Raw genomic sequence first — 18,247 nt, 5'->3', positions numbered from 1 at the left:
CACAATTCCAGGGGGTCAGAAGTTTGCATACACTAAGTTGACTGTGCCTTTAAACAGCTTGGAAGATTCCAAAAAATTATGTAATGGATTTAGAAGCTTCTGATAGGCTAATTGACATCATTTGAGTCAATTTGAGGTGTACCTGTGGATGTATTTCAAGGCCTTCCTTCAAACTCTGTGCCTCTTTGTTTGACATCATGGGAAAATAAAATGAAATCAGCAAATACCTCAGAAACCAAATTGTAGACCTCCACAAGTCTGGTTCATCCTTGGGAGCAATTTCCAAATGCCTGAAGGTACTACATTCATCTGTACAAACAATAGTACGAAAGTATAAACACCATGGGACCACGCAGCCGTCAATCCGCTCATGAAGGAGAGGAGACGCATTCTGTCAACTAGAGATGGACTTTGGTGCGAAAAGTGCAAATCAATCCCAGAACAACAATAAAGGACCTTGTGAAGCTGCTGGAGGAAACGGGAGGAAACAGGTACAATCTATATCCACAGTAAATAGAGTCCTATGTCAACATAACCTGAAAGGCCACAAGCCTCAGCAAGGAAGAAGCCACTGCTCCAAAACCGCCATAAAAAAGCCAGACTACGGTTTGCAACTGCACATGGGGACAAAGATCATACTTTTTGGAGAAATGTCCTCTGGTCTGATGAAACAAAAGTAGAACTGTTTGGCCATAATGACCATCGTTATGTTTTGAGGAAAAGGGGGAGGCTTGCAAGCCGAAGAACACCATCCCAACCGTGAAGCATGGGGATGGCAACATCATGTTGTGGGGGTGCTTTGCTGCAGGAGGGACTGGTGCACTTCACGAAATAGATGGCTTCATGAGAGAGGAAAATTACGTGGATATATTGAAGCAACATCTCAAGAAATCAGTCAGGAAGTTAAAGCTTGGTTGCAAATGGGTCTTCCAAATGGACAAGGACCCCAAGCATACTTCCAAAGTTGTGGCAAAATGGCTTAAGGACAACAAAGTCAAGCTATTGGAGTGGCCATTACAAAGCCCTGACCTCAATCCTATAGAAAATCTGTGGGCAGAACTGAAAAAGCGTGTGTGAGCAAGGAGGCCTAAAAACCTGACTCAGTTACACCAGCTCTGTCAGGAGGAATGGGCCAAAATTCACCCAACTTATTGTGTGAAGCTATTGGAAGGCTACCCAAAACATTTGATTCAAGTTAAACAATTTAAAGGTAATGCTCCTAATTGAGTGTATGTACATTTCTGACCCACTGGGAACGTGATGAAAGAAATATAAGATGAAATAAATCATTCTCTCTACTATTATTCTGACATTTCACATTCTTAAAATTAAGTGGTGATCCTAACTGACCTAAGACAGGGAATGTTACTCGGATTAAATGTCAGGAATTGTGAAAAACTGAGTTTAAATATATTTGGCTAAGGTGTATGTAAACTTCCGACTTCAACTGTATATTGCTTGGGAATTAGTTTAACAAGGGGGATGTCATTAATCTATGTTGTTCATTTGGTGGATATCATTGTATGCGATCTTTCCTTTAAGAATGGACACACCGGAGATGACAGAGTCGTTCCAGTCGTCCTGATCATGGGGGAGGCCCGAGCTGTCGGAGAAGCACTGGTCCAGCCGCACGTTCTCCTTGTTCTCCTCCGCCTCCATCTTCCTCTCCGCTTGGTGGAGCCAGTCGACAAAGCCACCACCCGCCACCGACTGATTCTCCGAGCTGGAGGAGCGAGAGATCCGCCCGTCAGATCGCCGCCAAGGGGGCGAGCAAGGCTCAGCAGGCCCATGCACACTGAGGGGACACGGGAGGGAGGAGGGAACGTGGGGGTTAACAAAACAGGAGGGGTTAATGGATGGGTGAGCAAGGCAGTGCAGGTCTTATGGGAGGTAGCATTGGGTCAATTTGAAAGGTAACAGGTAGGGGTTAACATGGATGGGTGAGTGGGTGATTGAGTGGTGAAAATACCATAGGAGTGAACACTGGGTTCTTCAATTATGGGATAGTGAAAATGCAACATGGCGGTAGTAAGCTAATTGGCTGCAACATCACTGAAAGGAATGATGTTTGAGGTTAGATGTGGGGTTGAACATTAAATAACGCTTTACTCAATACCAGTAGGTTTAATGCATTCTAATTCAGTTATAATGCATTGTAAGATATGAGAATGTCTAGTCGCATGTCTGACAGTGTTTATAATGTCTTGTCATCGTCTCATAATGAGCCTGACTAAATAGCAGCCATTTTGAGTCAGTGGAACTGTTGATACAGAGACCTAACATATTATAATAAACGTTATTTTAAGACATTATAAAGGCTCATATATGCTTATAACAAGTTATAAATAATTCTACCCACAGGCTTTAAGTTTTACCAAACATTAGAGACAACATGAACTCCCGGTCACATGATGGGGAGATTATATGGCTGTTTGCTGTGAATTGGTTGTGCCCCTCACCTTTCTTGCCGATTCGCCTTTGAGGCAAAGGCTCGTTGTAGTTCTTCCATGATACAGCTAGGGGGCATTGGAGGGTGCATAATATTGGTGAGGTGAGGAGACCCTGAGGGGTTGGAGTGGGGCCCTCGCAGGGACACCATGGGGGCCAGGCTATCGGGAGCCCTGGGAGGCTCCTTAGGCAGGAAAGAGTTGGCCAAGTGTGAGGACACAGGGGATGGGTCTGAGGGGCAAAGAAAGACAAAGGTCAGGTATCTACTGTACTTTGTATTTGTTTATGCATACATGTGTATAGATGACCTTATGTACAATGTAATAACAGATACCAATGATGTTTAGATGATGATGACTCCAAATTAAAATCCGTACTTTGTTTGTCTATGACAGCACAGTGTCTCAAAACGATTTGAGTGGTCCACAATGGGTACGTCCACATGTACAGGAATAATTCCATGTTAAACTGTTTATGGCAGTAGGCAGATTATGCAATTGTCATGTAAACACCTTACTCGGCTTATCTTAAATCGGTGTAAAGTTAAAAAAACGAAGTAAGCATACGCCGATTAAAACACCTGGTTTTCTGAGCAATGTTTCATCTTTTTAGGACATGTAAACTCTTTAATGGGCGTTCCAGCTGTGTATTTGATCTTTGCATGTGCCAGCACCAGCCGAGCGAGCCGAGTCCGGAACAACTGAATGTATGGGTCTTAGAAGTCGTTTTCAGAATCAAACATGCTTCCCAGAAATAACATGGTCCATGTTGTAGAACGTTTATTTTGATTGGCGATGTTTTGCATTTATATCAGAGTGCCATCAATTAGCCTGATTTCAGATGTGTCCATGTAAACAGGATTATTAGGGAAATCGGCCTCCTTGCAAAGCATGCAAACGCTTTAATTGAACTATTATATTAATCTGACTATCCACCATAATCGCATGCTCAATGTGAATTTTAAAAACGTATTCTCGTGGTATGGGTGGTCCATCCTCTTCATGCACAGATGTGTGATCCTTTGGTGTGTTGTGTACAGTATAGGTAGCAGATGTCAGCTAGTTAGCTGTGTGTGCTAGTAGTACCCATCATGCCATGACAGAGTAGTATTACCCTCAGCCAAACAAAACTATTGGTACGGTAATGGTAGGAAGGAAGCATGCTAGCTTTTGTAGTTTTGTGTCATTGGTGATGTGAGATTGAATCCTGGTCGGCCGTACATGGATGGTCTCCGTCACATGTTTGTGGGTGTTTATGTGCTTGTACATGTGGGGTTCACACTATCCTTGTCTGTGTGTGCAGTGCAGTACATGTGTATGTATTTGTTGGCTGATGTGTTTTGGCATGATGGTCACTTCCTAATTATATACTCCAACCGGGTTAATTCCATTTCAATCAATTCCAATTTTTCTCAATGCTTTTCAATTAGGAACAATTGGAATCGTAATGAGCTCGATTCGAATTGACCCCTACCCTGATACACTACACTCGTCTACTCACCCTCGCCACTGCTCAGCTGTGGCATCACCGGTTTGGCCGCTACTGGAGGTGGCGTGGTTCCTCGAGGTATTTCCTCTTCTAGTCTCTCCTCCGTCTCCTCTATGCCCTCCTGGACCTCGTCGGAGGCATCGGCACTAGGCTGCGCCTCCTCTTCTCCCTCCTCTTCTGTTTTCTGACTGCTCTCCTCCTCTGGCTCACAATCCTCTGGAGGCGCAGCCGCTGAAAGACATTTGTTTAATTGAGTTTAAATCAAAGTTTAATCAGGTGCCACCATTTACAGTGAGATAGTTGTTGTCAGTGAATGAACCATGCTATTATAAGTACCATTCTGTTGTTTATACATTATCTCATTATCTCTGTTGCCCCCTAGTGGCTCTTAGGGGGTATCATGTGGCTAAACGTAACGTACTTTGAATAATTTGTACAGTATAAGAACATGAATAATAAAATGATCTCTCCATATCATAGATCATGTATCTTGAGTTTTTCCTATTGTAAATACTGTCAAAGGGTTATTAATAATTGTTCACAATTATAAAGAAAAAATAAAATAGTGTTTAGAAGATATATTTTGAAAGTCTATATAGTCCCTTTGACATGCCTATAAACTATTATGAAAGATACACACGAAGGATTCAGTCGAATTCCATGGCCCTCTGTAAGTTTGATTACTCTGAAATGTGTCACTGGCTAAAGCAATACGGTTGATGGTAGACTTCACGGCTATCCTATCCTGTGTCAAATAATTCATCTTCTTCTAAAGGAGTACAGAACATAAAAGGCTAAGTTCAGTACATTCAGCTCATATTCATAATTTGATTTAGAATCCAGAATGCTGGAGTATATAGCCCAAATAAATAAAAAATGCTTCGCTGTGAAAATACTGAGGACTGTAGCTCCACCTTGCCCTATGACAGGCTAGGAGGTGGAAGTTTCATCATATATACCAATCAAATCCTCTCAGATCTCCATAAGTGCATAATAACCCATAGGATTTAGGATTGGGTCTTAGTTTTCTTTGTAGGATTGTTGGGCTGTCCTACCTGGCGGGGGGAGTTCCTCCTCTGGGCCCAGGTACTCCACACTGCTGACCGTGAGAGTGGCGCTGAGAGACCCCCCAAAACTCCCCAACATGCCTGTCCCGTCTGAGGAGCCCTGCAAGGGGGAGCCGGGCTCGGGAGAGATGCACCCACTGGACAATGCCACATCTGCAGGGAGACAACATACAGGGCTTAGTCTGCAGTATTCTACAAGTTGTACCTTCTATTTCACGCTCATGGTCTCCAGAGCATGACTACATTACATTATATTCATATTGGGTTTGATTTCAATCACTTTTTGACCACACGCCTTTAGATTTAAAAAAAATGTTCCATACATACAGTGCCTTCTGAAAGTATTCAGACACCTTACAGCCTTACTCAAAAAGGGAATGAAAATAAAATAAAAACTCAGCAATCACACACAATACCCCATAATGACAAAACAAAATTGTTTTTTTTAGAAATTTTTGCAAATGTATTACAAAATAAAAAACAGAAATACCTTATGTACATAAATATTCAGACACTTTGCTATGAGACTAGAAATTGAGCTCAGGTGCATCCTGTTTCCATTGGCCATCCTTGAGATGTTTCTACAACTTGATTGGAGTGCACCTGTGGTAAATTAAATTGATTTGACATGATTTGGAAAGGCACACGCCTGTCTATATAAGGTCAGTGCACGTCAAAGCAAAAACCAAGCCATGAGGTTGAAGGAATTGTCTGTAGAGCAGGATTGTGTCAAGGCACAGATCTGGGGAAGGGATCCAAAACATTGCTGCAGCATTTAAGGTCCCCAAGAACAAAGTGGCCTCCATAATTCTTAAATGGAAGAAGCTTGGAACCACCAAGACTCTTCCTAGAGCTGGACCGCCCGGCCAAACTGAACAATTAGGGGAGAAGGGCCTTGGTCAGGGAGGTCACCAAGAACCTTATAGTCACTCTGACAGCTCCAGAGTTCCTCTGTGATGGGAGAACATTCCAGAAGAACAACCATCTCTGCAGCACTCCACCTATCAGGCCTTTATGGTAGAGTGGCCAGACAGAGGCTACTCCTCAGTAAAAGGCACATAACAGCCCTCTTGGAGTTTGCCAAAAGTCATCTTAAGGAGTCTCAGACCAGGAGAAACAAGATTATCTGCTCTAATGAAACCAAGATTGAACTCTTTGGCCTGAATACCAAATGTCATGTCTAGAGGAAACCTGGCACCATCCCTACAGTGAAGCATGGTGGTGGCAGCATCATGCTGTGGGGACGTTTTCAGAGGCAGGGACTGGGAGACTAGTCAGGATTTAGGCCAAGATGAATGTAGCAAAGTACAGAGAGATCCTTGATGAAAACCTGCTCCAGAGCGCTCAGGACCTCAGACTGGGGTAAAGGTTCACCTTCCAACAGGACAATGACCCTAATCACACAGCCAAGACAACGCAGGAGTGGCTTCGGGACAAGTCTCTGAATGTCCTTGAGAGGCCCAGCCACAGCCCAGACTTGAACCCGATTAAACATCTCTGGAAAGACCTGAAAATAGCTGTGCAGCAATGCTCCCCATCCAACCCGACAGAGCTTGAGAGGATCTGCAGAGAAAAATGGGAGAAACTCCCCAAATACAGGTGTGCCAAGTGTGTAGCATCATACCCATGAAGTCTTGATGCTGTAATCGCTGCCAAAGGCGCTTCAACAAAGTACTGAGTAAAGGGTCTGAATACTTATGTAAATGTAATATTTGAGTTTTTATAAATTTACTAACATTTCTATAAAGCTGTGTTCTCTCTGTCATTAAGAGCATCTGCTAAATGACTTAAATGTAAATGTAATGTGTGTAGATTGATGAGGGGGAAAATCAATTTACACTCCAATTAGGATAATATGTTAGGTAGCCTAGTGGTTAGAGTGTTGGGCCAGTAACCAAAATGTTGCTGGATCAAATCCCTGAGCTGACAAGGTAAAAAATATATGTTCTGCTCCTGAACAGTTGACCCACTGTTCCCCGGGAGGGCATCATTGTAAATAAGAATTTGTTTTTAACTGACTTGCCTAGTTAAATAAAGGATCAATAAAAAAAAATACTGTATGTATTAATTTGTGTATGGCCACCACCCATTTCATATGATATGTGATGAATTACAATTTGTATTATATGTTACGAATTAGCAAAACATGTACACTGTGTTACGAATTTGCAAAATGCATGATTTGTTACGAATTCTAGCGAGGTGGCTAACGTTAGCTAGCTAGACTAGGGGCTAGGGTTAAGTTTAAGGGTTAGGGTTAGCTAAAAGGGTTAAGGTTAGCTTAAAGGGTTAAGGTTAGGGAAGTGGTAGCTAAAATACTAAAGTTATACGTGATGAGATTCAAGCTTGACGTTCGTGCTATACACCCACCCATTTTTGTTCGTGCATGGTGTTTGTTCGTCCGTGGTGTTTGTGTTGTGCCTGCAATCGGTTGAGACTTATTATACTCTTGAATAGAGAATCAGAGAATGTTAACTTGAATGGGAATATAATTTGTTTTAAATTATACTGTCGATCTTCCATAGGAAACCTATTGAAATCATAGAAATATAGATAATAGAATATACATTTGCATTTAAGTTGACATTCGGGCGGGGGATAGACCAGCAGACATCTTGTGGTAGTTTTAAATGTCAATGGTGTACCAGCTAAACGGTAGTGGCTTGAAGTGATTGAAATGACACGCACCCTGTATTCAAGGGTATGCAGCTGTCTCAACCGATGACGTGCACAACACAAACACCTCAGATGATGAGAATTAGGGACTAAGCTACAGCATATATGTGAAAATTAAATCCATCAGAGCTCACACGCTAAGACAATTCATGTTAAAGGTTAAAAAAATAAATGATAAAATAGTTTGACTAACCTGATTGTAGTAAGCTTTTAAATGATATCAAACCGTTAACATTCTTCATTGATGAAGACATGGATGTCTCATGGTATGGTATGCAATATGGGTGCGGTCAAAAAGTGATTCATTTCAAATGGAACGACCCTATTCTGAAATGGCTTCCTTTTTTGTGTCCTTTCTTTCATGACCCCTGATCTGACAGAAATGGAGAGTCCTATTTGGGGTCATGGTAAGTTGAGATAGAGGAAGCCATTTTAAATATTTGGGGAATTACTCAAGTCCCTTTACTCCCAATCTACCACGCCTGCATGTTTGTGTAGATTCCATCTCTCACACACACACACACACACACACGCACACACACACACACACACACGCACACGCACACGCACACACACACACACACACACACACACACACACCTGTAGAGCTCTGCTTCAGCTTCTCGTTTTTCTTTTTCCTCCACTTCCAGGGTTTGAAGATGCGCCCCAGGCTGGCCAGCTTGCTGTTGCGGCGGATGGGCGGGGTGTGGACTCCCGACACCAGGCAGCCAGTATGCAGCACCCTCTGATGGTCCATCACCTCCACTGCAACCAGAGAGGTGTGTAGCAAACAGGGAGGATGGATATTAGTTTGCAGTCAATTATGCAAATCATGTCATGTGTCAATGTTCACCCTTTTCATTATGCAGATGAAACCTACTTTTGGCCACAAGGCCACAGGCCCACACAACAGCTGCACTGATGTACACATAGTCTTACGGATGTGTTGTGTTCATATTCAATTGCAAAGAAACAGGGTACATACATAGGAAATGTACAATAAATAGACCAGAAAGAATCCAAGCGATAAACATTAGTGTGACTAAACCCATGACAACAGGAACAGGCAGGAGGCAGACATTTTGGTTTCTGTAGTCAGTACAGGCTACAGAGGCTTTCAACAAAACAGGGGGAAAAGGATGGGAAAACCTCACTTCACTGAGGAACTGAGTGTTGTTGGAGTACAGTGGAGAAGAGGGAGGGTGGACAGAGCCCCGATGCCGTGTGCAACATGCCTCGTTCTCTCTCTCTCTCTCTCTCTCTCTCTCTACAAATGCATGGGATGGGATGTGGGGGAGAAGCGGGCTCTGGAGTTTGACCCCAAATAATGGAGAAACGAGTCAGTTGACCGGCACACACGTCTGGCCGACTAACTGTCAACCAGCACACAACGGAATCCAGGTCAAGCCTGAAGACGGGCGGCAGCGAGCACAGCGAGATTAGAGAAGGGGGGAGGAGGTAGGAAGGAGGAGGGGGAGCATTGCTGTTGCCATGGCGACAACATCCAGATGCTGCAGTCAGTCGGGGGAGAGGAGCCTCCTTGGAGGCAGAGCAGCCCAACTGCATGCAGGGAAGGGGGTAAGCAGCATGGAGGAGGTCAGTGAGTAGAAAAGGGGAGGGGGGGGCTAGGTGGGAGGGGGGAGAGGAGAGTTGAGGGGGATTCTAGGCTGTTGCCATACGGAAGGAGAATCTCCAGTAGCCAATCAGAGCCCAGTAATTCATAATGTATATCAAGTATTTCTACATTTTCCATAGAGGGAAACCTGTTTAAAAAAATGGAGTAACAGATCAATTTGAATTTGGAGAAAGCTCAGAATTTGTTTCTTCACCGGAATGGGCATGAATGGGCTGTACCACATGTGGTGAACAATACAATTTCAATTAATATGCTAATGTACATTTGGATGAATTAAATCCATGTATCGTGTTTAGGCAGCACCCCATTTCTTTGCAGTTATGTACATAGTCCACATTATGTATTAGTCTTCCAGCTGTTGCCTACAAGTGCTAAAAGTCTGGAAGACTTACCCAGCCTATCACATTTAGGCTAAATACATTGTGTGTGGGAAAAAAGGGAGATTTTATGATTGCAGCATAAGAAGTGTTCATGAGAGTCCAATGATTTTCATAGTAGACTCTGCATACAGTATTCTAGTTTTCACACGTGCTAGCCTCCTATAACCTTTAAGAAGGATGTTTTAAATGTGAAGAATATTGCAGAAATCCATATTCATTGCAATGTTACTTAATAATAATGAGGATTCAATAACGAATCCTAGTGTACTAAACTCAGAACTACAGTGGTACTGCATGTCAAGGGGGACCCCACCCCGTTTAACCATGCTGTCAGTGAATTCAAAACCGGAATATTTTCACAGAGAAAACCTGCTTTGTATAGCTCCACAGCTCGCATTTTACTGTGAAAGTAAGGAGAACAAAGCAAATGTCATTTTAACTGCCGTTATGGTTTGCCACTCATGTACATATGACAGGACAGATTCAAAATTCAACATGAAAAAGATTTGAGCTACATCTAACCCTCCTAAAATAATATGTGGTATCACTGCTGCACATCCGATGTCAATACACTCTGTTTTCCTGTGACTCCAGTGTCTCTTTGAATCACGGCAAAGTGCACAATCAACAGAGATATGTGTGACGCTCAGATATAGAGCAAACTGTATATTTTCAAGTATGATTGACAGTGTTGTGAGGTTACTGTTGTACGGTCACAATAAAACGATGAACTTCGTTTGCATCTTAATATGTTGTAATGCATACCCTGTTAGTGTGGAAGCTGTGGTCACTAAGAGTTCTTCAAATTGTGTGATTATAGTCACAACAATTGTGCCCTGCTGACTGGCCAAGATGAACTCCCTCACTGTTCACACACTTAAAAGACCAGGGTCATGTTCCTACCAAACGGAAGGAAACAGATTGAAACAAGGAGGGACTAGTTAGACTTGTCCAATAATAAATGCTGGTTTTCCAATGCAGATCATTAATAAAAATGTGTTATGTTGTGTGTGTTAATGAACACGACCCTGCTCTGTATTTGGTGCTTACTTAGCTTGCCTTTCCCTGACATATCTCAGTAATACGTTACACTGAGTGAGATACTGCCAGCTCTAACAAATAATTGCAATTCATTTCCAGCTGTCTCTCTAATGACAAAAGTAAACTGTCATAAAACATGACTGACCGAATGCATGACTGACCGAATGCATGACAGACAGAATGCATGACAGACAGAATGCATGACAGACAGAATGCATGACAGACAGAATGCATGACAGACAGAATGCATGACAGACAGAATGCATGACAGACAGAATGCATGACTGACAGAATACATGACTGACAGAATGCATGACTGACAGAATGCATGACTGACAGAATGCATGACTGACAGAATGCATGACAGACAGAATGCATGACAGACAGAATGCATGACAGACAGAATGCATGACTGACAGAATGCATGACTGACAGAATGCATGACTGACAGAATGCATGACTGACAGAATGCATGACTGACAGAATGCATGACTGACAGAATGCATGACTGACAGAATGCATGACAGACAGAATGCATGACTGACAGAATGCATGACTGACAGAATGCATGACTGACAGAATGCATGACTGACAGAATGCACGACTGACAGAATGCACGACAGACAGAATGCATGACAGACAGAATGCATGACAGACAGAATGCATGACTGACAGAATGCATGACTGACAGAATGCATGACTGACAGAATGCATGACAGACACGATTGTAACTAAAAGGCTGTTGTCCTAAGGTAGAGTTGAAAGGTGGGCTGTTCATAGGTGCAATGACATAAGTAGGCCAAACATATACCTTATGAGCGTGTTTCAAGGGCATTGTTGAAGGACACTTCATGGTGCAATATCACAGTTGATGGAGGTCACACACACCATATACAGTACACATGGCTTGTAAGAGGGACATGTCTCAAATCCTACATAGTGAAAACGAATGGATCCACCAACCTTCAGAAATCAATTCAAAGTTCAGGATATGGCTTTGTCTAGATATTTACATGTCAATTGCTCCCTCTGATAGGCCAGGTTGACTTGTTGCCATATCGCTTTCACCTATCCAATCGTCTCATATCTATCCAAGTGTATAGGGGGTAGGGGCTAGGGGTTGATTTGGGATTCAGGGTCTTCTCAGGTCAGCTCTGTTCAAATCCATTCCTCCCACCCCCCTCACCCTCTTCACTCGGAGGACTAACAATGTGCCCTTCAACAGGCCACTTCCTTACCCACTGCCATGCTATGCCATGCCAGCTAACCTCCTCACTTACCCCCCTGGCATTGCAACTGTGCTGCCATCTGGCCATGGCCTACGGGCCTGTCACAGTCTGAGCACACAGCTAACTACCAGAAGAGAGTGAGAGGATGCTTGTGTCTATGCTTCCTAGTGAGCAGCCACACATTGATTTAAGACCCCTGATCTGAGAGAGACTAGCGAGCACCTGCACCACCATTACACAAAGGGAGGTGCAGAGTTCAGAGTGACCCAGTCTTTATGAAGAGTCCATGCTAGCAACTGGTCCCTTATATCTCAGTTATTGCATAGTACTGCCTTGAATGATAACATTGTATAATTGCATCTTTTTCAGATGCCAAAAATCTGAATTATCTGATAATTCCACTAACAGGCCAAATAGGGTTGACCAAGACCAGATTTGGGCTGCTATTTATATATATATATATATATATATATATATACAGTGCCTAGTGAAAGTCTACACACCCCTTGCACAGTCTTCATATTTTGCTGCCTAAACATTTAATCTAAAAAGGGATTAAATTATTTTTCCCTACAGTTCTACACAACCTACTTTTTTTTCCAGAGTGAAAGAAAGCCATAGAACATTTTCCAGATTAATTAGAAGAAAAAAAAGAGAATGTCTTGATGTCTTCACACCCCAGAGTTAATACTTGGTGGAAACACCTTTGGCAGCCATTAGAGCTGTGAATTGTTTTGAATAATATTCTACCAACTTTGCACAACTCTCAGGGCAACATATGTCCATTGTTTTTGGTAAAATTGCTTCCACCAAGGATTAATTCTGGGGTGTGAAGACATATGCAATCAATACATCCTCATTTTGTATTTCTAAGTCATTTGGAAAATGTTCTATAATTTGTCTTTCACTTTGAAAATGTGGAGTAGGTTGTCGAGATAGATAGTGAAAAAATCTAATTGAATCCCATTTAAGATGTTATTTTAAGGCAGCAAAATGTGAAGACTGTGCAAGTGATGTCCCCTTAGATTGATGAGGAATTGAAACATTTTATGGTTGTGAAAGGTATGGCAAATATATATATATATAATAATAAAATAAAAATAAAAATATAAAGAATGATAGTAGAAAGCTTTGGAGCACCTTAAATGAAAAAAAGCTAATTCATCACAAAACCCACTGATATTGCCAAGTACTTTAATGATTTATTTGTTGGCAAGATTAGCAAACTTAGGCATGACATGCCAGCAACAAACACTGACACTACACATCCAATTATATCTGATCAAATTCTGAAAGACAAGCATTGTACTTTTGAATTCCGTAAAGTGAGTGTGGAAGAGGTGAAAAAATGATTGTTGTCTATCAACAATGACAAGCCACCGGGGTCTGACAACCTGGATGGAAAATAACTGAGGACAATAGCGGACAGTATTGCCGCTCCTATTTGCCATATTTTCACGTTCTGACCTTAGTTCTTTTGTTATGTCTTTGTTTTAGTATGGTCAGGGTGTGCGTTGGGTGGGTTGTCTATGTTTGTTTTTCTATGAGTTGGTATTTCTGTGTTTGGCCTGGTATGGTTCTCAATCAGAGGCAGCTGTCAATCGTTGTCCCTGATTGAGAACCATATTTAGGCAGCCTGTTTTCACCCTTGATTTGTGGGTGATTATTTTCTGTTTCGTATCTTGTTACCAGACAGAACAGTTTCGGTTTCATTTCGTTCTCTTGTTGGTTTTGTATTTTAGTGTTCTGAGTTCTATTAAAGAATATGAACACTTACCACCCTGCGCATTGGTCCTCACCTTCTTCCACCACAGACAACCGTTACGCATATCTTAAATTTAAGCCTACTAGAAAGTGTGTGCCCTCAGGCCTGGAGGGAAGCAAAAGTCATTCCGCTACCAAGGAAAAGTAAAGCCCCCCTTTATTGGCTCAAATAGCCGACCAATCAGCCTGTTACCAACCCTTGGTAAACTTCTGCAAAAAAAGGTTTGACCAGATACAATGCTATTTTACAGTAAACAAGTTGACAACAGACTTTCAGCATGCTTATAGGGAAGGACATTCAACAAGCACAGCACTTACACAAATGACTGATGATTGGCTGAGAGAAATTGATAATACAGATATCGTGGGGGCTGTTTTGTTTGACTTCAGTGTGGCTTTTGACTTCAATCGTAGTCTGCTGCTGGAAAATCGTATGTGTTATGGCTTTACACCCCCTGCAATATTGTGGATAAAGAGTTACTTGTCTAACAGAACACAGAGGGTGTTCTTTAATGGAAGCCTTGCCAACATAATCCAGGTAGAATCAGGAATTCCCCAGGGTAGCTGTTTAGACCCTTACGTTTTTCAATCTTTACTAATGACATGCCACTGGCTTTGAGTCAAGACAGAGTGTTTATGTACACATATGACTCAACACTATACATGTCAGCTACTACAGCGACTGAAATGACTGCAACACTTAACAAAGAGATGCAGTTAGTTTCAGAATGGGTGGCAAGGAATAAGTTAGTCCTAAATGTTTCCAAAACTAAAAACATTGCATTTGGGACAAATCATTCACTACACCCTAAACCACAACTAAATCGTGTAATGAATAGTGTGGAAATGGAGAAAGTTGAGGTGACTAAACTGCTTGGAGTAACCCTGGAATGTAAACTGTCATGGTCAAAACATACTGATACAACAGAAGCTAAGAGGGGAGAAGTCTGTCTATAATAAAGCACTGCTCTGCCTTCTTAACAACACTTTCAACAAGGCAGGTCCTACAGGCCCAAGTTTTATCGCACCTGGACTACTGTTCAGTAGGGTCGTCATGTGCCACAAAGAGGGACTTAGGAAAATTACAATTGGCTCAGAACAGCCATGACTACATGGTACTCTGTTCCACATCAGGTAACTGATGCAAGCAGTAGAATCAGATTTTAAAAAACAGGTTAAAATACACCTTATTGAACAGTGGGGATTGTGAAGAGACACACACAAAGGTACAAACACACGCCCTCTACACACATGTACATTGTGATATTGCTTTATTTTGGTATTGTACATTTTGTATTGTAGATATGTAGTGGTGTAATAATGGTATATGATGTACTATTGTATCTTTTGTTTTATATGTAATGCAAGTGCCTTAATGTGTTTGAACCCCAGGAAGAGTAGCTGCTGCCTTGGCAGCTGCTAATGGGGATCCATAATAAATACAAATACAAAGTAGATTTACTGTCTGAGAAACTGTCTGAGTCTGAGAAACCAGTCTATGTGTGGTATTGTCAAATGTGTTGGCTACTGGCTTTAAAGGAGAGAAGCAATGTCAGCAAGGAGAGCAGCCAATAGGAAGTGCCCGAGGGCCTTGTTTGCTACCATATGTTTCAGTTAAGATTGGGGACAGGTGGGGGAGTACTCAAATAGACTGCATGCAGCCTCACTACAAAACACTTAGGATCAAGTCTTGTTTAACTTTTCAAAGAGGCCTGTTTTGGCCCTTTGGTTAGTACCTTAGTTTGTATGCTGCTTAGGTTAAGAGCTAAGTTGGTTTTGATTTTGACACACGCAAGTACACTACACACACACACACACACACACACACACACACACGCACACGTATACACAAACACGGCACATGCTCATACACAAACACGCATGTACACAAACACGCATGTACACACACACGCATGTACACACACACGCATGTACACACACACACACGCATGTACACACACACACGCATGTACACACACACACACACACACACACACACACACACACACAAAATCACCCTAGGGATCCAGCATCTCCCTGAAAGCCATAGCCAACAGATAACCCCAGTGGGATGTACTGTAGCCAGTCCTGCTAAAAGTCTGTCTCGCCCAACTCCTGTCACCCACATAATAGGCTCAGGCACTGAGAATAGACATGTGTCATTTTAGCCAGAAAAAGAGCACCTACAGGTCTTTGGTTTCCAACAGTTATCAGAGTAGACAGAGACGGCCTCCTGAGTGGTGCAGTGCTTGAGGCACTACAGATCCAGGTTCGATCCAGGGCTGTGTCGCAGCCGGCCCGAGACCGGGAGACCCATGAGGCGACAAACAATTGGCCCAGCGTCATCCGAGTTAGGGGAGGGTTTGGCTGGCCGGGATGTCCTTGTCCCATCACGCTCTAGTGACTCCTGTGGCGGGCAGAGCACATGCACACTGACACATCGACATGCGTACTGTGTTTCCTCCGACACATTGGTGCGGCTGGCTTCCGGGTTAAGAGAGTAGTGTGTCACGAAGCAGTGTGGCTTGGCAGAGTCGTGTTTCGGAGGACGCATGGCTCTCAACCTTCGCTACGGGAATTGCAGCGATGGGACAAGACTGTAACTACCAATTGGATATCACGAAATATCACAAAAACTAGACAGGCATCTTCCTCTTGTTTTTCCCCCTGTTTTTTTTTATTTGTCAGATGTTAAATGAACTACTAAACATTTGAAGCGTTTTAAGCCCATGTTTTTCCTTCGGTAATTTGCAAGAGGGGGCACACTAACTGGACCAGGCAAAGGGTACCACCCTCTCTTATTCTTCCTAGTAAGTGTTTCCTTGCAAGGTGCACCAAGGAGCAAAGATATGCTAGACAGAATGTTAGCTACTCTAGTGAGTGCAAACAGTATCGTCAGTGGAGGGGAGAGAGAATGTAGAGTGACACACACACACAGTTTTGGATTTTATTTTAGCTGCCGGTGATGGGCAGGAGTCGCAGGAGGTACGTTTTAAAATGAATTTGATCAATCTATGTAGCCTATTGATTCCTACTTTATGAATAAATTATAATATAATGTAATGATTCATGTAATACTAGCCATCTAGCAATTTTATAAAGTTGGCTTTATCTAGCTAGATTTGGAACCTATCTCATAACTAGCTACCAAGCCATTTCAGGCTATGAATGAAGTTAAAGTATCTCGTCTGACTATCTTAGCTGGCATGCCTGCTGGAAAGGTTGCTAAACTTTAGAGAATACTAAACTTGCTTTAATTCTTGGGTTATGATACTATATACCAGTGTGGCAGTTGTACTAAACTCTTAAGGCATAAAAGTTCTAAAGAATAAATGTGCATCATTATTAGTTAAAATTACAATTGAACAGGTGAAGAGGTATGCTTAGATAACTATGCAGAAACATATACAGATCTTTGGTTCTAGATTGCAGGAAAAAGTCGTTTCAGGTATTTTGGGGCCCCCTTTTCTCTTGTGAATGGTGGTGGTTTCTGTCTACTTGATAGTTGTAGAGACTAGCAGGATCAGGTAGGTGTGTGCATGTATATTGCAGTTATTCCGCTGATTTAGGGCAATGCCTGAAAGATTTATATAAAACATGAGTGTGTGTGTGTGCGTGCATACGTGTGTGCATAAGTGTGAGAGTGTATGTGCATGCGTTAGGAGTCTGCAAAATTCTCTGTGTAGACCCTTGAAACCTATTTGTCTGTGTGCGCAGTGCATGTGCATGTGTGTAGGTGTGTGTGGTGTGTGTGGTGTTCACATACCAGTGAGTGTGTATGAGTGTGAATGGCTCTCTTCCATTGGGCCCCCTGCAGGCAACACACTACTGGAAGTCTACACTACAGCCTCAGTGTGGTGAGGCAGGAAAGACAAAGAGAGGCGCACAGAACACGGAAAATCACTACCATTTACATTTACTGATACCTACATGGAATGGTTTTACTCTGATTCATACTGGTTTTACAGTCATGTATATCCACGAATAAGGAATAGATTCAGAAATAAGTTGACCATTATATTGATAAACTAAGTCAGACTACTATCGCAAGTACAATAACCTTGTTATGGGCTACAGTATGTCTGGGAATGATGTATCCTGAATAATAATGTGTAAAAAAAAAAAAAAATCTGATGCTGGATCCCAATGCGCCGACTCAACAAATACACAAACACATGGCAAATTCAGTTGGATACTGAATACAGCAGACAGTAGTACAGCGTTAGCTTTCACAGACAGCAAGTGCACATTACTGTGTCAAAGGCAATTGTGTGTGTGTGTGATTTGGTTTTACTATCCTTGTGGGGACCAGATGTCCTCACAAGGATAGTAAAAACAAGGACGATTCTGACAAGTGGGGCCATTTTGCCGGTCCCCATAAGGAGAAGGGCTATTTTAGGCTTAGGGGTTAGGTTTATGGTCACAATTAGGGTTGGGGGGTGAGAGAGAGAGATGTGTCATATCTTCCATAAGAGGACAGAGGCATGACCTGGGTGTGTCGGGAAAATAAACCAGTAA

General features: G+C 42.4%; 1 protein-coding gene across 5 annotated transcripts in view; it reads right to left on the bottom strand.

Moving 5' to 3' along the window:
- The window catches only part of LOC118360195 (phosphatase and actin regulator 3-like), a 58,307-nt gene that overhangs the window by 12,452 nt on the left and 27,608 nt on the right, over positions 1-18,247 (bottom strand). For 4 of the 5 annotated variants that reach the window (XM_035739438.2, XM_052482551.1, XM_052482552.1 and 1 more), the window contains exons 2-6: positions 8,280-8,444; positions 4,992-5,156; positions 3,949-4,167; positions 2,460-2,679; positions 1,554-1,795 (exon numbers count right to left, since the gene is read on the bottom strand). In XM_035739438.2, the coding sequence (XP_035595331.1) occupies positions 1,554-1,795; positions 2,460-2,679; positions 3,949-4,167; positions 4,992-5,156; positions 8,280-8,436 (1,003 nt within the window). In that variant the 5' untranslated portion in view covers positions 8,437-8,444. The remainder of the gene's footprint in view (positions 1-1,553; positions 1,796-2,459; positions 2,680-3,948; positions 4,168-4,991; positions 5,157-8,279; positions 8,445-18,247) is intronic. The other variant, XM_035739437.2, reaches the window with a different exon arrangement.

This window comes from Oncorhynchus keta, chromosome 27 (assembly GCF_023373465.1).
Source record: "Oncorhynchus keta strain PuntledgeMale-10-30-2019 chromosome 27, Oket_V2, whole genome shotgun sequence".
Lineage (NCBI taxonomy): Eukaryota > Metazoa > Chordata > Actinopteri > Salmoniformes > Salmonidae > Oncorhynchus > Oncorhynchus keta.
Note: the sequence above shows the minus strand (reverse complement) of the source record. Positions and strands in the feature narration are given on the sequence as shown.